The following is an 18,368-nucleotide window of genomic DNA, read 5'->3' on the forward strand; positions in this document are numbered from 1 at the left end:
AATTTTATTCTTGTGTAGCATACCTATTTTAATTTAAGTATAATCAAGCCATGCTAAATCATTTTTTCTTTTTAATTAATTCAGCAATGCAGATATTTGAAGGCAAGAGTTTTTTCTTTTTGCTTTGACTCAGACTTATTTACTCGTCTGCCAAGCGGTGTAATTTGGGGAAAGTTTACTTTTTAAAAATAATTAACTAATAATTAGGTGTTTTTTAATATAATAGTTTATAAATATTAAAGTATATAATAAACTATATCAATATATACCTATAATGTTTTTTTTTCAAAACTAGGTCCATCTTAATAGGTTAAACAAGATAGGTAAGTTATTATAAATCCAATCCATTCATTGTTTTTCGATTCTCACAAATAAAACAAAAATAGGAAACATTTTTTGGAGTTATATATAGGCAACATTGAATTTAGAAAAATAAAAATAACTAATGAGATGATTCAATGAGTTTAATTTCTATGTAATCATATGTAAAAATAAAAATAAAAAACACAATCAACTATCAACTATACTATATAAAACATAGTTAACTTGATTTTTAGCAAATTTATTATATATTATGATAATTACCTTCTCAATGCATATTGTTACACCCCTTGAGTAAAACATACACATTGTTACACCGCGCGAGTAAGACATTACTCGTCTTAATTTGATTAGTTTAATCAAATTTAATGTATCATACAAACATTTCAAATACTAATATATATTATTACAATCATTTTAATTTAAATAAATCTAATTATTATACTAAAACTTATAACAACATAATCTTTTTAATATAACAATATCATATGCCATAAATTTATTAACTTTTAAAATAATTATATTAAAATAATTTATACAATAATTTATGATTAAATAACTGTTTTACATCATGATTGTATAAACATTACACTCTAACAATAATTTTATTAAAAAATTAGATTGTTCCACATATACATATACTAGTTACTCTAGTTCATAATTAAGCTTATGTGAAATTTCCACATTTTTGCATTCTCTCAACACATTTCGCATTCACTATTGCACTGTAAAAATATGAAAGCTATTAAGCTAGTCTCCCTTGGCAAATGACCATTCACATGGATTGAGAGGAAGAGAGGAGGTCTCACAAAACCCATTTAAATGGTTTTGAATTCCAAGACCCAGAAAACTCGGTTAGGTAACTTTCCTTTTATTCTTCTCATTTCACCAACAGACTTCCCTTCTTTCCTCTTGGAGCCATTATAAAAATTCAAATTTCAAATATCTTAGATATTGTTTAGATTTAAATATATTATCCAATATTTAAGATGTTTAGATTTAAATATTATTTAGTCTTCAAGATGTTTAAATTTAAAGATATTGTCAAATTTGATACAGGTGGAATCTTTCAGATGTGAAAACGATATATAAATTTTATATCGGAAAAAGAAAAATTAATGACTCGGTTTATTTTGACAAGTTTTTACTAAACCGAAAAACCGTGGGACATGGGAAAGGAAATGTGCTAACTGCTAACTTCTGTAGCTTCATCTTCTCCGCGTGACATACAGGTTTGTCATTTTTCTTTATATACTGTACTAAACTCTACAAAATTTATTCTGCACTTCTTTAAATATAATTAAAACACAAACCATTGGCTCAAAGGACCAAGCACTTCATAAGTGAAACTAGACCTGCAATAGTAGAATTTACACGGATTTGGCAGTTCTAACTATTCTAAACCATCAGATAAACTGCTTCAGAAACTCTGTAGCTACAAGCCTCCCCCTTGTGTTCACCGACATTTTGAGCTCGCTTATCTCTTTATCAATGTCCTGTAATTTGACGGCCATTATTATCAGCAAATCTTTTAAGTCGATTACACTAAATATCAACCACAAGTACAAGCAATTGGCAGGAAAAATCTGTAAGCAAAACCATTACAAACCTTACCCCATTTGAAAGTTGTCGTATAAGGTCTAGTACCTAACATCTAAAATAAAGAATATCAAAATGTGGTTTGATTTTTTATATTTTATTTATACCATGGGAGAATCATGTTCCATAGGACCTTATCTGATGCTTTCCATAGTCACTCCATAGATACAGTATCTCTAATTTAGATAATTACTACAAGCCACAAAATAAAATGCAAATCCAAGTTATAGGGTCAACAAAATTCTTGCCTCCATAAATTGCACAATAAAGTCAATGAGTTTGTGCTTCTGCATCTCCTCACAGTGGTAATTTGTTATAAGGAAGCTAATGTCATATCCCTGCCAACAGAAGCAACAGGATGACACCAATGATCACTAACACGTTACCAAAAAAAATGGAAGTATATAAATCAATGCTAAACCTGAACAGGCTTTCTCCTCAGTACTTGGAAAGCCTCGGCTCTCATTGAGAGAAATCTTAGAAATTTTTTGGTCAATATGTTTTCAAGTTCATCAGCCTGCTTCACCTGCACAGGATGAAACAGAATAAAATTAAAACAATGAATTAGGCACAAATTATAATGAATATTGGTATATTTCATATGTGAATTTAATGCTTGAAAACAAACTCTCATTCAAAGATTAGTTTGATAAATTGCTGATAAAATTAAATTGTAAGGTGATATAAAGAAGTCTACCTTTATAATAGAATATAGTCAACTTGTTCTGACAAAATCCTATAACACTCGTTAGCAACTTTGCATTAGTCATCATATATGGACCTCAAATTGAAATTTCTAAGATTATCAGTCCTGACCCTGACACTAAAGGTATTAAATTGAAATTTAATATTTTTTGGACAGGTACCAGTTGCACAAAGTTTAAATGCTCCTAGTGCCTGAGTATCAATTCCAGCCATCCCAGCTGAATTTAGTTTTAACTTCAGATTCAGCCACCTTATTGGTGGTCCATCCAAGCACAGTGAAACTATTTTTTCTCTTATTATTGTCAAATTCTACTCACCTTCTCTACCTACCTATTCTCTATTTGGTAATTCCAAATTTCCAACACACTAAGTAGAACATGTTTCAATATTCAAGAGAGGTACAGACTGGACAGCACATCATTCTGAAGCTCTATACATTGTTGAGATGTACATTAACAGCAGCGAACTATAAAAAAGGAAACTTTTAAAAGAGGAAGAAGCATAAAGAAAAATCATTAAGTTAATAGCCTTCCAGTTAGGGGAACAAATTGTTACACCATTGTGGACAGAGACTCGATTTTAGATCATTTTAACAAAACATTAGTCTCACAAAAAAGAAAAAGATTTACCTTGAGACTTATCCGCAATGAATTGATAGATGTTTCTATTAAGCATTTTTCAGCCTCATTTCGGCATATCAAAACCTGTAACAACAATTGCACACATTTTTCCATAAAGCATGGATGCAAAAGGCACTTAGGAAGGAAGAGTAAAAGAAGAAATTATTAAGACACAACTACCACCTACAAGAGTCTGCTTGATCCTAATGAAGTATACATCATTTAGAAAGGTAAACTAAAAGAAGACATTAATGCATAACAACACTTGAAATGTTTGAGTATGAAAATATGCACACAAAAAGGATCCTCAGCCTTAGTTTGCTGAGAGATGTTTGTGTGTGTATATTATATATATATATATATATATATGAGAATTGACAGATAGTACAAAAAATAGTTCATGATGAAGGCTACAGCCTAGCCTATGGTGACAGATTACAGGACAGCTTCTACAACAAGCTAGAAATATAAAACATTATCAAACAACTTTAACACTCCCCCTCAAACTGGAGCATATAAATTGTGTGCTCCAAGCTTGGAACATATAAAGTGGATCCGAGGACCTCTCAAGGACTTCATCAGGATATCTGCAAGCTGGTTGTTGGAGTTAATAAATTCAATACTGATTTCTTTGGACTGCAGTTTTTCCCAAACAAAATGGCAATCAATCTCTATATGTTTAGTTCTCTCATGAAATACAGGATTAGAAGCGATGTGAAGAGCTGTCTGATTATCACAATACAACTTCATCTACTGAACATCACAAAATTTTAATTTTTTAAGAAGTTGTTTAACCACACCAATTCACAAGTAACAAGAGTCATAGCTCTATATTCTGCTTCTGCACATGATCGGGCAACAACACTCTGCTTTGCTTGCAGGAGACTAAGAAGAGTGACATTGATAGGGGTTTATGCCAAGCATTATGGGGTGACAGCAATGTAAGGTGGGTAGAATGCCCAGCTGTTAATGCCTCAGGGGGGGGTGTTGTGTATTTGGAGTGATCAGTTCTTTGAGCTACAGTGTGGTGGGAAATGGATTCAATCTGGTGCAGGGGCAGAGGAAGGCTGGCGGAATAAAAGTATCAGTTCTGAATATATACTCGCCTTGTGATTTGGGTATGAAGAGGAGGCAGTGGGCAAACATCAGATAGCTATAGGAGACCCTTGATTCAGCCTTTTGGATTTTCATTGGTGACTTTTACTGTCTATGCAGACCGTCGGAGAGGAGGGGTTTTAGTCAGAGGGAGTGTGGTGGAGGGGTGATGCGGAAATTTAATAAGTGGATTGAAGCTTTAGAAGTGAAAGATATCCCTTGTGTGCGAAGGCAATTTACGTGGTACAGGCCAAATTTTGAAGCAAAAAGCAAGCTGGGCAGGGTGTTTGTCTCAGATTGGAAGGTGTTTACCAAAATCCCAAGGAGGCTTGGGAGTTAGGGATTTGGAATTGTTTAATATGGCACTGCCAGGGAAGTGGAGATGGAACATGCTTCAGGAGGATGATTCTCTTAGGAATGGAATTCTGGTTTAAAATTGGATGTGGGAGTAGGGTGAATTTCTGGACTGATGAATGGGTGGGGGGCTGGAGCCGCTAGCAGAAAATTTATTGCGCCTTTTTGTCTTGTCTGAACAACAAAACTGCAAAGTAGCGCAGATGGGCTTTATGGGGGGATCTTCTTGGGAATGGGCTTTTGTTTGGAGAAGAAATTTCTTCAGGTTGAACTGAATAATTATAGTATTCGGCCAAGTGAACAGGATAGGCGGATGTGGGTGGCTGTGAGTGAAAATCTATACACTGTTAGCAGGGCTTATGCATGGCTGTATGAGGCGGTAGTTGGATCTTCTGAAGAGGAGATGCTCAAAAGGGTGTGGAAAGTTAAATTCCCAAATAAGGTAGGTCATTTCATATGGAGGCTGGTGAGGGATAGGCTGCCAACCGGAAGAAATCTATGTCTGAGACAAATACCTGTGGGGGATCTAAACTATAAATGACCGCTATGTTTGAGGGTTGAGGAATCAGCAGGGCATCTATTTTTTAGCTGTGAAAAGGTAAGAGATATATGGCTGGAGTGTTACTCATGGATTGGGGTTGCCTCAGTGGTTCAGGTGGTGCCAAGGGAACATTTTCTGCAACATTGGTACTGTGAATGCGGCAGAATTGATGGGCAGAGATGGATGGTGTTGTGGGCTTCTGTAACATGGTGTATTTGGCGTCATAGGAACAATTACATCTTTAACAACAAGGAATTTTGAGGGGAAACAATTCTTGATGATGCAATTTTCTTCATTTGGTCATGGCTGAAGACACTGGAAAGGGGTTTTAATGTCCTGTTCAAAGGATGGAGTAGTAATGCGAGGATGAATTTTGTAAGGGGAGGAGTGGGGTAGAAAAGCACTAGGGGGATTTTCTGTTGTGGGAAATTTTTTTGAGGTGGGGGCTATCACTCAGGGATAAATCCACAGAATCTTTCTACTATACATATCAAATGTATTTGTTAAGATTCTCTGGATTTTGTGAGGGGGGATGCCTATGGGCTGTGTATACCAGCACCACTGGTGCTAAATTGTTGTATCTACAGTATATATAATATATAATTCATATTTTCGCTGATAAAAAATATCTACTATTATCCAAAAAAACAACAATTGCATCCGGTCATTCTAATGATATATTATTTCATCCCACATCCTCCCCACTAAACAACCTTCTATGTTGATCTCTCTCTCTCTGTCTGGCCTCTTGAGTGTGAGAATTCATTTATGTTGCAGTTATTTTTTCTCCTTTGCATTTCATGTTATTTTCCCCCTTTCAGATGAAAATTGCTTTGGAAACCAATTATAATATCTCCATAAGCTAGCATTATAAATTGCATAAAGCCTCCATCACAAGGAAAATGGTGGAATAAGATATGTCTTGAAGTCCAGCACTCCACTCAATCCAGAAATGCTGGACTTTATAGAATATATAGCACAGTGCCTACAAGCTCCAGCTTTCCTTCTAATTGGAATCTGTGAAACAGCTCATCACAACACCATCAACTAAACTGCTGAAGCACAAATCCATTCCTTCCAACTAAAAGCAAGCTATCTGCACCAAATTTCCCAAGCTATTACCTCTGCAGAAACAGACGGTTAAGCCTCTCCCACTTATTGGTGCATGTGAAAACATATAAAGAAAGGGCATTTACAAGATCTTCTAATTTGTCAAACTCTATTGGCAACAAGTAACAACTTGATTGTGTAGCACTTCGCAAAAGCTTTGAGCCATGGCCCTAACAAGGACCTTATAATTCCAAGAAAAACATCTGAAGAAATGAACAAAGTCAATAAACAATATGAGTGCAAACAAGGCTATCAAGCAGAAGCTTGGTAGTGAAGTATCCCAAATTTCGAAAAAGCTAGACCCCACAATCCTAAATACTGGTCAGTTAGAACACTGAAGAAGGAAGGGGTTTGAAGAAACAGAAATAGAACACCAATCTCATTCTTAACATAAAACACCCAACAATAAATCATCATTTGCCTTATCTACTTTCTTTGGCCTAAGGACAAATCTGCTATCAACTAGTTGCGACACAGAATACTTGAACCCTAATTTCTCTTTTCATCAGGCTTAATAACTATCAAGGAAAAAGAAAAGCAAAGATCATCTTAAATCACACACCAATTAGCACTAGTAAAGCAAGTAGGAAAGAAAAAAAAATTCCAAGCAGAAATCACTACATAGTAGTATGAAACGAGATGGATCTTACGGGATTGAGCAGGAGTTCGGGGCTGGTCCTGCACATAAACCAACAAAATTCACAAACTCGATCACTTTGATTTTTTAATAAGAATCGTCGTATTAAAAATGGAAAATGTGGAAGTGAAATGGGTAATTTATTTTAAATGGTTTTCCATTATCAATTAGATTTAGATAAAAATATAAAAAGGAAACAATAAAATGGAGCAAATGTGCAATGAAGCAGAGAGAGACAGCATACTTGAGTTCAACCTCGGGCTTGTTATGCCTTTCGACTTCTTGACACGGAAAGTTCTGGAACCATAGCGAAGAAGAACAACACAACACGTGATTATTTATCGATGCGAAAATAAACAAATATTGAGAGTGGCGTTAACGAAGAAGAAGTGATACCTGGAGGCACATTGCGGCCTCGAGCGTGTTCCGAATGCAGGTCAAGTATAACCGCAACGTATTTGCCTGAAACGCAAAAACGGTGTGTTTATATAATTGTACAAACAGAGTTTAGTGTAAAGAAGATACGATGATTGAGGGGATTGATAAGAGCGTAGCGTACCATGAGTTTGGGTCTGAATCTGAAGAAACGCTGCGTTTCGTTTCGTTTGGGAATGAGTGACGATAGAATGGAAGAGTAGTCGTAGAGTGTAAGAGAGGATTAAGGAAATGAATGAGAGAAAAAAGCAACAAAAACTCCGTCCAGTGGGGATCAGGAATTTCACCAACTACGCTAGATTCGCTTCGGTGCGGTGTGCCTTTGACGGATTATGACTGACCCCAACACAAAAAACAACAATACACCTACTTCCATAGCCTTTTCTATTTTCATCTTTGATCTTTCTCTTTAGTTTTTTTTTTTTATTCTTATAAGCTTACTCTTTTTAAATTTAATAAAAAAAATCATTTGTTATAAAAAAAGTGTTGAATTACAATTAAAATGAATTAATTTTTAAATAAATATTTTTATTACTTGATGTCAATCATTGAATTATTTACTTGTTTTCAAATAACTCTTATAAGGTAAAGATTATCTCTACTTATATATTATTTTTTTATTATATTACTAGTCGATGTAAAATCTTAATACACAACTTTATATTATGATTAAACATCTCGTGCCTAAATAGAATTAAACAAGGTGGTCTTATAATGATTTTGCAAGTGGCTCAATGATAATTATTTATATATTTTATTTTGATCGCATTATTATACGACTAAATATATTTGAACGGCTAGCTTCAATAATGGTCCGATAACAAGTGATTTGATAAGTTTAACAACAATTACTAATATAGGTTTTGATGTCATTTTAGAATTTGAATTTGAGACATTTGTCAACCTTTCAAAATTGATTTTTAAAATAAAAATTATCTCACATATATGCTTTATTTTGACTATATCATTAGTTAACGTGGGATTTTTGACATATTTTAAAAAAAAATTCCTTAAGATAGAAAAATAAATAATTATTCATTTAAAATAAAATACATCGAACACAAATTAAAAAATACATATTAGATAGAACATTTATTAATTAAAATGTAGAACCATTTTACAGCATTATCCTTTCCCAATTAAATACCTTCACATTTTAAGTTCATAGATTAATTTCAAAATAAAACCTTGTTTTAATTTTTAAAATCAAGGGAATCTAATACAATTAATTGAACAAAATATGTGAGTATTATAAATATTCTAGTATTATGTTTAAGAAAAAAACCATAAACACTAATCACTTTAATCATTAACTTCCAGAAAAAATTATTCATTTAATTTTTTATTTTAAAAAATTATTTCTTAAATTTGATTTCAGTTTGCTTAATTTAAACTTTAAATATTGATACATTCCAAAGTATATCCTTCCTTTCTAAATAAAATTATAAATTATTTCTATAATTTTCTCCTCAATTTTAAAAATTTAAATATCTTATTGATGTGTTAAGATTTTGATAACTTATTTCTATAGTTTTCTCCTCAATTTAAAAAGTCTTATCACTTCAATTTATTTTATGTATAAATTACATTTTGTTTAAATTTAAAAATATCTGTATAATACATGGATAACTTGCCTTACCTAATGTCCTAGCAATTAATTGTTCATTTAAGAGTGGACAGTATGCGCATTTCACCAAGCTCACGAAGTGAAAAAGTTAAAATAACCTAGAGTAAAAATTAAAAAAATTAAAATAAGTTCCTGCTATTACAAGCGTATTTCACCAAGGCCCAAACTCACATTGACCCCACCACCCAAGAAAAAATACGTACAAATTATAAGTAAAAACAAATAAATAAACCGGCATTGCTGTGAGTCTCACACTTAAAAGTCATTTACAGGCATTGAATTTGAAAGAGAAACTAGAGATAGAAGAGCAAAATGCAACATTAGACTGACTGTACACGAAACTTGTTGGCAACATAGAGCAAATGACTAATGTTTGTGGTGGGATAATTTTGCAGCAACTTGAGATTAGAAGTGAAATCACCCGCAAGGAGGCGCTTACGAACGAGAACCAGCATTGCACAGCATACCCGAAGAAGAGTCTCCTGCAGAGTGGATCACCATTATGAAAAAAACAACTTGTAAAAGCAGTCTAATAGCAAAATATACAGTTGATAAAAACTTAAATTTGTCTTCATCTTCTAGTTAATGGTTTGCTCCCTTGAACTACTCATGTAAAGCCAAATTTTCTCCTCTTTCTTTTGTCAAGTAAAAGTATCAAGTAGCTATATAGTTTTTTATACAAGAGGCAGTGGGCCATAAGTTTAAATGCCTGTCGATTATAGTACAAGGTTAAATATGAATTGTACCTGAGGACCATCTGGATCGCTTAAAAGAGTGTCCCAAATGTGAAGGCTGTCAGCAAAATTGAATTCCTGAGTCAGCAGGAGAGTAATCCACCTAAATGCATAGAATTGAGGATTGACCTGACATTCAGAACCAGAAAACATGACCCATCTGATAAACTGTTCAATAACCAAAAGCAAAAATACATTGGTTGAATCATCCAGCAGGTGTGCACGCAAAAAAGTATTATGATGATTAGTCAAAAGACGGTCACTTAACTAGTTGACAAACATAAAACAGTACTGACAGACAGAAAAAAAGTGGCCAAAATAACAATTCTAACATAGAGAAGGTCATAATGAAGCAGGAAGGAGCCACACTCTCTTGTTTATTTATTATTTAGCTTATTAAACAAATTTATAACAGAGCAGCACACAATGTTAGCATAACAGTAGATATTGCAATCATGCAATGTACAAATAAATAACTAATAACTATAATATCAAGAATTAAAATACTTAAACAGAAATGCCTATCCTCTCGTAATATTTCCAAATTTAAACTGAAAGGGAACTGTGAGAAGATAGAATAATATCAAGAATATATACTAGAAACTGTCTTGCCTTAGAAGTGACCTCAAGATGTCGCCACAGCTCTTCATCATGTTCTCTCAAAAGCTGGGACAATCTCGTAATAGTTGCACGGATTCCCACAACACTATTGTCGAGTTGCTGAACAAAGTTATCTCGAAACCCACTCAATAGCTCAACAAAACAAAAGAATGCATCTGCTTCAGCAAAGGCCTGCAAATTATAATAGGGAACTGTTGAGCAGAGTTAACCAATAATACAATAGAAATACAAAGGAACATGACAGTATTATGAATCTACATTACTCCACCATATTGCCACCTATGCAAATTGTTTACAACAAAATCAACATTCCCAAGGTCATATTAATTATTTCACATATTTTCTATTTTATGTATACAGGGCAATGCTGTATTACATTTGGTAAAATTTATTGTCCCAATTCCCCTAAGTTAGCAATGATTACTTTTTCACTTGTCACACCTGAATTTTTTATTTGTCTTCCCTTTCCCCATTCTTGCAGACCATTCTTCTATTAAAGCATACACTGGAAAGTATCAGGCAAATGAACGAGGAAACATGAACTTTTTAGAATGTATGCATACAGTGCATCTGATCAGAAAAGAATAAGAGGAAAAACACTTTTTCAAATGAAATTTGCAAAATCAAAAAGAAAAAATGAAATTTGAACCAATTAGTCTTTAGAAAACACAAATACAATTAAAATGAACATACTATGGCAAGTAGTGTTAACAGAGAATGAATTCAATCAAGGACAATAACAGAGAATCAGGTGTTTGATAATGCAAACCCTTGATAGATCATAAAACAAAAACTTAAAATAGTTTATCAAATACTCACTGCATTTTCCTCATCTGGGTCATTTTTGAACACGTAGAATAGAGGAGCCAATATCTCATTCATTCCTTGCACATATCTTACACCCGGGTTTAACTTTGCAAAAATAATTAATATATTCTTCAAAGCCTCCTGAAAATCCCCCCCGAAAAATAGTAATAATTAATCAAGGGTTCACTCAAGAAAAAGACTTGAACTTGGAGTTTGTATAAATTTCAAGACAAATAAAGGAAAAACCTGATTAGATTTTGCAAATTGGGAATCACCAGAGAAAAAGTGCATATCAGGATGAGTGCGCTTTACATCTCGGTCAATTTGATCTATGATCTCTGTATCCTACAAAATGCAAAGACGGAAATTTGCTTCACAACAGCCATTGCACAGAGTATTATAGTGCATTAGCATGAGATTTATATAATTGTGATACAATAATGGACACGAGTTCCTTAAAGATTAAAATATTGACAGCAGCAAGACCATTAATGGAATGTATGCAACATTATCAAAATGCATTGGTAATATTGTGCTGTCCATTATTATCAATAAAAGTCAATAATTGTTGGGACTCTTTACCATTGAGTTGTGACTCTTTTCTCATTGTAAATTCTTGTAGTTTAAGAGTTATCTATTTATAAATATATGTGTATGTGCTACTGAAATGTGAAAGAGAATTCAGCCCCAAAAATATTCTCCTTGTTTTATTTTTCTGCATAATTTTACAGTACCTACAGTACAGTCCACCATGTTCAATAATTCCTTGAGCGTTTTGAGACTTTCACCTACCTCTAGATTATAGAATACCACCAACAGTTTTAAGCTGGAAGGTATCTGATGGTTTTCCCTTTAAATAATAAGTACTAGTGCACTTTGCATTCTACCTGGAAGAACTGATTCCATACGCTGGTCTTCCCCAGACTCAAAGGATGCTCCCCATGAGTGATTTCTGATCTAGAGAGCAACGCCCTCGCACAGCTGGCATCATCAGTATCACAATTTGCCGAGTTGTACATCTTCCTTGTGATTTCTGACTAGCTAGCCACAGAAACATTCAGAGAGCCAAATAGATAAAGCAAAGAGAATAGAACATGCATTAACAATCAATAATTCCGAAAAAATTCCACTTGGACACACATGCACCCTATCATTGTGACAGAAAGAACAAAGTAAATTACAATTAAATTCAAACAATTAATGTGACAACAGATTCCTTAGAATTATCTCTCTTCTACAAACCATAGTCTGTCATAAGAATCAATGTGATAATGTGCAAAGAAATGTTATCTACAGCTTTAGTTCAACCACTGGCAGTTTTCAGTTATTTATCATATGATCTTATGCCTTCAATCCCCGCCACCCCCCCCCCCCCAAAAAAAAAGTCAGTTTAAAGTTCAACAAAAACAATGAGATGATAACACTAAGGCACCAGACCTCCCAAAGCAACTAACTTACAGGATTCATGAAAATCTCCTCTTTGAATTGTTTGTACTGAAACCGCTTCTTTGCTAATTCAGCTGACCAAAGCCCTCGATCTGGTGGAAGATATCCAAGCAAAAGCTGCAAGTATCAATAAGCATAAATTGCAACAGCATTCCATGATTTCACTTCCATCTTTCCATCAATAATGGAAAACACTCTTGACTAACCAATAGCAACCAAACCATATCCTTACTTAGACTTATGAACACATGACCAGTTTGGTTGGATTGGAATGGGAATAAGCCACTCGCATATTCAGTTAAATGATTTCAAACACACATCCCTTCCATTTTTCCTAAATAAACCTAATTCACCTAAAAATATCAGAAATTAATTTTCTATTCCTTTTCTTTATTTATTTAAATATCAACTCAAGCGTCATTACATTCCTATCCACACCAAACAACCACTTAAGCTGGATTTAACGATAGTATCTATTTCATCACACACAAATAAAAGAAGACATTAAAAAAATTAAATAGAATGCACTGACACTGTAATAACTATTAACTAAAATACACAGAGTGTGAATCTATGATCCAATTTCAAATTGTCACAAATGGTAAGTTTATAGACTTTCTATTTTAAAAGTCTTATTTGAAATGATTTTTCATCGGTTGATAATGTAAAAATCTCTACAGTAATAGTGCAAGGAAATTAAACTCTAAAAAAAAAGACTAAATGTAGGGAAAAAAACAGAATGAAAAGGAAACCTAACCTTCCACACAGTAGAACGTATCCCAGCAGCATCAGGAATACCTTGACACGCGAGGCTCCGCAACTCGCTCATATCCACCACCTTCTTCGACAACTGAACCAAACCAAAAAACCATCACAAAATCAACACTCTTACTAAACGCACTAATCAACTAAACTTTCAATGTCGTTTTACAAAAGCAAGCGAAGGCATAAGGAAGTAACCTCGGCCAGCAATTGCGCCTGGCGAGACACATCGTGCGCGGAACGAAAGCCGTCGCCGTGATCTTCCCGCGGCGAATCATCGATTCTCTGCGTCGGCGGAGGATCGTGGACGGAGGGAGGCGACGGAGGACGCGGAGGCGGTGGTTCAAAGGGGGTCACGACGGCGGGAGACGGAGGACGCGGTGGCTGTTCGAAGGGGCTGGCGACGGCGGAGGAGGGAGGGGACGACGGCGATGATGAGGACCATATAGAGCTGTTGAGCCAATCGGGGACCTTATTCTTCACCATGCTGGTCGGGTGATTAGGGTTAGGGTTAGGGTTTGTCAATCGTGATGGGAGAGATGAACAGCGAAGCACATTGCATTGGTAACATCAACATGGCCGTGCGAGGTTGATCACATGGATGAACTAGCAACTCTCCAATTATTCTCACCAATCTACTTTGATTCTTAATTTAATTTCTAAAAATTTAACTATATCATATGTCATGTTAGTACGGAATTTATAAAATGAGTAAATAGTGCATGTAACATTTAGAATGAAGAAAAAATTAGTTGATTATATTATGAGTGTTGCATAAAATTAACTAATAAAATAATTGAAAAGTATAAAATCACATAAAAATAATAAAAATATAATTTGTTAAAAAAACAGAAAAAAATATTGAGATAAAAGTAAAACAAAATATAAAAAATTAATAACTAAAAATTAACATTTTAAAAAATATTATTTTAGACAACATTAAAAATTATTAAAAAAATAATTTATCCAATAACTAAATAAGTTTTCCGTTAATAAAGAAAAATTAATTAAAATATCTTATCCAAGATAATCTTATTTAATCATAAATATAAAGTTTGCTTAAAATTTTAAGATTTAATAGATGAGGATGTTCCTTATCTAATTAAGTTCTTAAACTAAAAAAAATGATTTTTTTATCTTTTATAATTTGTAATTGAGTTCTTAGAGTTAATGAGATTGCTATAAATTGTTGTTTTTGTTGCCATTTTCCTAACTTAGAAACTCAATTACAAAAATTTTACAAGACTATAGACCCAATAAAAATCCAAATAGTTCAGGAATCAAAATAAAAATTCCTGAAAAAATTCAGGAAAGAAATAGTACGTGGTATTAAGTTGTTTTGAGGATTGATATTAGCAAAAGCTTAGCATAAACTTATTTAGGGTTTCTTGAAGGCTATGATGGGGATATGAGTTTTAATGAACGTTGGATTAATTGAGTGATGCTTTGTATTACTTCAGTAAATTATATATGGTTTAGATTCGTTATCTCCTTAAAGAATATTATTCATGTATTATTATACCAGTGAAGGATGAGGTGACTGTCATGGACTAGAAGTTTGTAAAGGTGTTCCTACAATATCACATGTTTCACTCGCAATGATTGTTTTATTTTATTTTATTAGGCTTTGATATTGGAAGTTTGTATGGATACGCCCTTAGTATGCTTCAAATGCTAAAGGTTTTAAGGCAAATTAAACATTCAATTTACAAGTGAATTTTTCATACATTACGCAATGTTTTTAAATTTAAATGGAATTTAAAATTATATATATATATAAGATAAAAGATCATTATTGTTTTTTAAGATAAAATATAATTACTATAATATAATAATGACACCACGTATGTCAATAAAAAAAGTATGATAAAGGTTATTCAAACTAAATAAATTAAATCAAACTTATAAAACTGAAAAATATATAAAAAAAATAAATTATTCAAATCAAAATACATTATTTTGTATTTTAATTTCATTACAATACTACAATATTCAAGAGTCAAACTAGGATGAATTAACTTTAAATAATAATATTTAAAAGAAATATATAATATATCTTTCAAATCATATCAAATAAAAAAAGTCAGTAACAAATAAAAAAAACCCTAAAAAATATTCTCCTTAATTAGTCTTCAATTTTGTTTAGTACATCCATTTTTTTTAGTGTTTAGTACATTCATTAGTTTTTTTTTTATCAGCAGTACATTCATTAGTTACTACTACTCAAGTTTAACATGTAAGTTCCATTTACAAACAGTTAAATTGCGTATTATTATTTTTCTGATAATGTACCATATCAGTTAAACAAACAAACTCCAAGCACTAATAAAACAACCATGTCCTAACATCTCATGTCACCACCACCTCCAACTTGATGTGTCGCGGCAAAGATCTCAGCATCATCTTCCATATTAAGCTGAAGTCAAGTTACATAAATATAAAAATTTAAACTATAAGTTAGTTGTTTGAAAAAAATAAAGAACTATACGTAAAAAATGAGATCTGATCGAATATTACTTCTACACAAGCAGTAGATGCACACTAACAAAGGGAAATACGGATGATGCACAGCTCAATATTAATTTTGAGTAAGAAAAAAAGTTCAATATTAATTTTCATTTTCACAAATTAAAGTGTCCTATGAGACGTAAAGAAGGTAAAAAAAAATAAAAAAATCCACGAATTGAAGTAAACTGAAGGGGTATTCCCAAAAAAGACAAAGTCATGCAAGAATATTGAACAGGGCAAGCCTTTCTGATTTCCTGTACATTTTCATGTCTTATTTATATTAATCATAATCTCAACTAAATAAAGAAGCAAAACAAATCGTGTGATACTAGAAAGTATGAAAATTAAGAAGAAAAAACCTTATGCCAAGATACTTTTTTTAAGAGCCTTATGCTAAGCCTAATCTCCTAGAAATTGAAACAAGCACCAAACATGGACCCTGAACAGATGAAAACTGAGCACATCTTATGAATTGGTTCAACGTATAGCACAGTAAAAAAAAAAAACCCAAACTTTGTGTGACATGACATGTTACGAAAGAAACTAACCATTTTTGGTGTATGTTTTCCCTTAATGTGAATACCATCGCATAGGAACTGCATTGTCTCGTATTCCAAGTTCTTTCGCTCACAGAAATCTTTGAATACCTTAATTAACTCCAAGTTGTGATTCACCTTGAAGTACATATGGCGCCCATCCTAAGGGAAACAAGAAAAAAAGATGAGAACTCAAATGTTGTATTAAATTATTAATATACAAATTTTAGGCACGAAAATGGTTTTAGGAGTTATAAGGTTGTTTTGGTGATAAAAAGAGAAGAAAGGAAGAAAAAAGTGGTGAATTCAATTTTCCCGCTAGCAAAAAATTAACATTAACAACTTCAATAACATTTTGCCCATCCAAAAAAAAGGCAAGTAATTTTTCTATTGATTCTTCAATAAGATATAGGGAAAGGTAGTTTTACTTGTTAGAACTTTGAATCTTAGAATCAAGAGTTTTTCCAAAGCAATAGTTAGAAAATAAAGGATTATTGTAGAAAAAGTAATGCATACACCTGATCTATGATAGAAAAATTGATTTGGATATTATCAGTAGCCTCATTATCATCTGGGGATTTTCTCTTAGGTGGTCGACCTCTGGAGGTAGCCATGTTCTTCTGCACATGCAATTGAAAATTGCACAAAACATTTTAGATGAGTGGGAAAATAGAACATTAATTCAAACAAAACCACACTAAAGTTGAAGAGGGGTACATGCAATTTGTTTTATTCTTGAATCGGTGACAAAGGAAGAGAAGAAAACCACACCAGTTGGGGAAAGTTGAAACTCTTGATTGATATATATGGTTGTGGTTGTAACTTGTAGTGCTTCTTTCAGTTTTCTAATAAAAGGTGCTAATGAAAGAAGTTACGTGAGTGATGTATTGTTTCATACAATTTCAAATAAAGTCTCTGCGCGGCACATTTTCAAATTGGTGTTCAATTGCTATTCTTACTGCAGAGGGAATTGATTCTCTTTGTGACAGAGCATGACAGCTTTCAATGTTGTCATTCTTTCTATTATTGCTAGTGCAACAAGCCTATACTAAACAAAGGTACTTGAAGTTGACCTGTGATTAATTAAAAGCGTTCTCAATTTCTTTAAAACTTTGCTTTTTTATACAAAAGAAGAAAATGGTAAAAATAAATAAATAAATCAAAATATAAGCAAACTTTTGAGGTTCTATTTTACAGTGTAAAATGTAAATTTAATCAGAAGTAAACTTTTTATTTATTTATAGAGATTGATTTAGGGAGTTTAGAATAACTCACACATCCTACTCAACTAACTAAATTAGATCTCTTAACTAGCAAACTTTTATTTACATTCGGATGATGTCATGAGAATTCAAAAATAAAACAAATACACTGTGATTTTTACATAGGTTTTGTTGTATGAGTAATGTGCTGTCTATTATTATCAATTATTGTTGTGACTCTTTATCTAATTGTAACTTCTTGTAGTCTAAGAGTCATTCATCTATATGTGCCTGAAATGTGAAAGAGAAAAGAAAGAAAGCAGAAAACTATTCGATCAGCCACCAAAATACCCTCTTGTTCTATTTTTCTGCATAATTTTACAGTACCTACAGTCCACCATATCCTATAATTCCTTGAGTGTTTTTGGCAAGTTAGCCTGTGTTATACACCCACATACATGTCATGTTATGCCCATTTCTCTTCATTATTCCTCATTCATATTCATGTGAAAATGTGACATCATTCCATTGCACTATCTACACTTCAATTACTTATTATTCAAACCTAAGACCCCTTCCCTTGCACTAATAATTAATGAACTTTAATTACTATTTTTTCAAACCAATATTTGGGCAGTGATTTTCACAGACCAATCAAAAGAGAGAGAGAAACAGAAAGTGCATAGCATTCCTTGTTTTAGATGGTAC

General features: G+C 32.9%; 3 protein-coding genes across 4 annotated transcripts; all 3 read right to left on the minus strand.

The window, feature by feature from the left end:
* Positions 1-1,496: 1,496 nt before the first annotated feature.
* LOC114421673 (actin-related protein 2/3 complex subunit 4) lies at positions 1,497-7,814 on the minus strand. The gene is made up of 8 exons (XM_028387726.1): positions 7,542-7,814; positions 7,379-7,444; positions 7,227-7,279; positions 6,996-7,023; positions 3,255-3,329; positions 2,342-2,446; positions 2,169-2,258; positions 1,497-1,817 (listed from the first exon to the last, which is right to left on the minus strand). Exons 1-8 carry the CDS (start codon positions 7,542-7,544, stop codon positions 1,728-1,730), a joined length of 510 nt encoding a protein of 169 aa, XP_028243527.1. The 5' UTR covers positions 7,545-7,814; the 3' UTR covers positions 1,497-1,727.
* Positions 7,815-9,124: 1,310 nt separating this feature from the next.
* On the minus strand, positions 9,125-14,131 carry LOC114421674 (TBC1 domain family member 13-like). The gene is made up of 9 exons (XM_028387727.1): positions 13,613-14,131; positions 13,410-13,502; positions 12,665-12,769; positions 12,094-12,243; positions 11,453-11,551; positions 11,219-11,347; positions 10,391-10,570; positions 9,791-9,907; positions 9,125-9,526 (listed from the first exon to the last, which is right to left on the minus strand). Exons 1-9 carry the CDS (start codon positions 13,898-13,900, stop codon positions 9,365-9,367), a joined length of 1,323 nt encoding a protein of 440 aa, XP_028243528.1. The 5' UTR covers positions 13,901-14,131; the 3' UTR covers positions 9,125-9,364.
* Positions 14,132-15,597: 1,466 nt separating this feature from the next.
* On the minus strand, positions 15,598-17,319 carry LOC114424590 (small ubiquitin-related modifier 1-like). Of its 2 annotated transcripts, none has more exons than XM_028391455.1 (4): positions 17,176-17,319; positions 16,977-17,078; positions 16,471-16,620; positions 15,598-15,830 (listed from the first exon to the last, which is right to left on the minus strand). In XM_028391455.1, the coding sequence occupies exons 2-4, from the start codon at positions 17,070-17,072 to the stop codon at positions 15,756-15,758; spliced, it is 321 nt and encodes a 106-aa protein (XP_028247256.1). In that variant the 5' UTR covers positions 17,073-17,078; positions 17,176-17,319; the 3' UTR covers positions 15,598-15,755. The 2 variants fall into 2 exon arrangements, with proteins under 2 accessions (XP_028247256.1, XP_028247257.1); XM_028391456.1 differs by having other exon boundaries at positions 17,230-17,252.
* Positions 17,320-18,368: the final 1,049 nt, after the last annotated feature.

Source organism: Glycine soja, chromosome 8 (assembly GCF_004193775.1).
Source record: "Glycine soja cultivar W05 chromosome 8, ASM419377v2, whole genome shotgun sequence".
NCBI lineage: Eukaryota > Viridiplantae > Streptophyta > Magnoliopsida > Fabales > Fabaceae > Glycine > Glycine soja.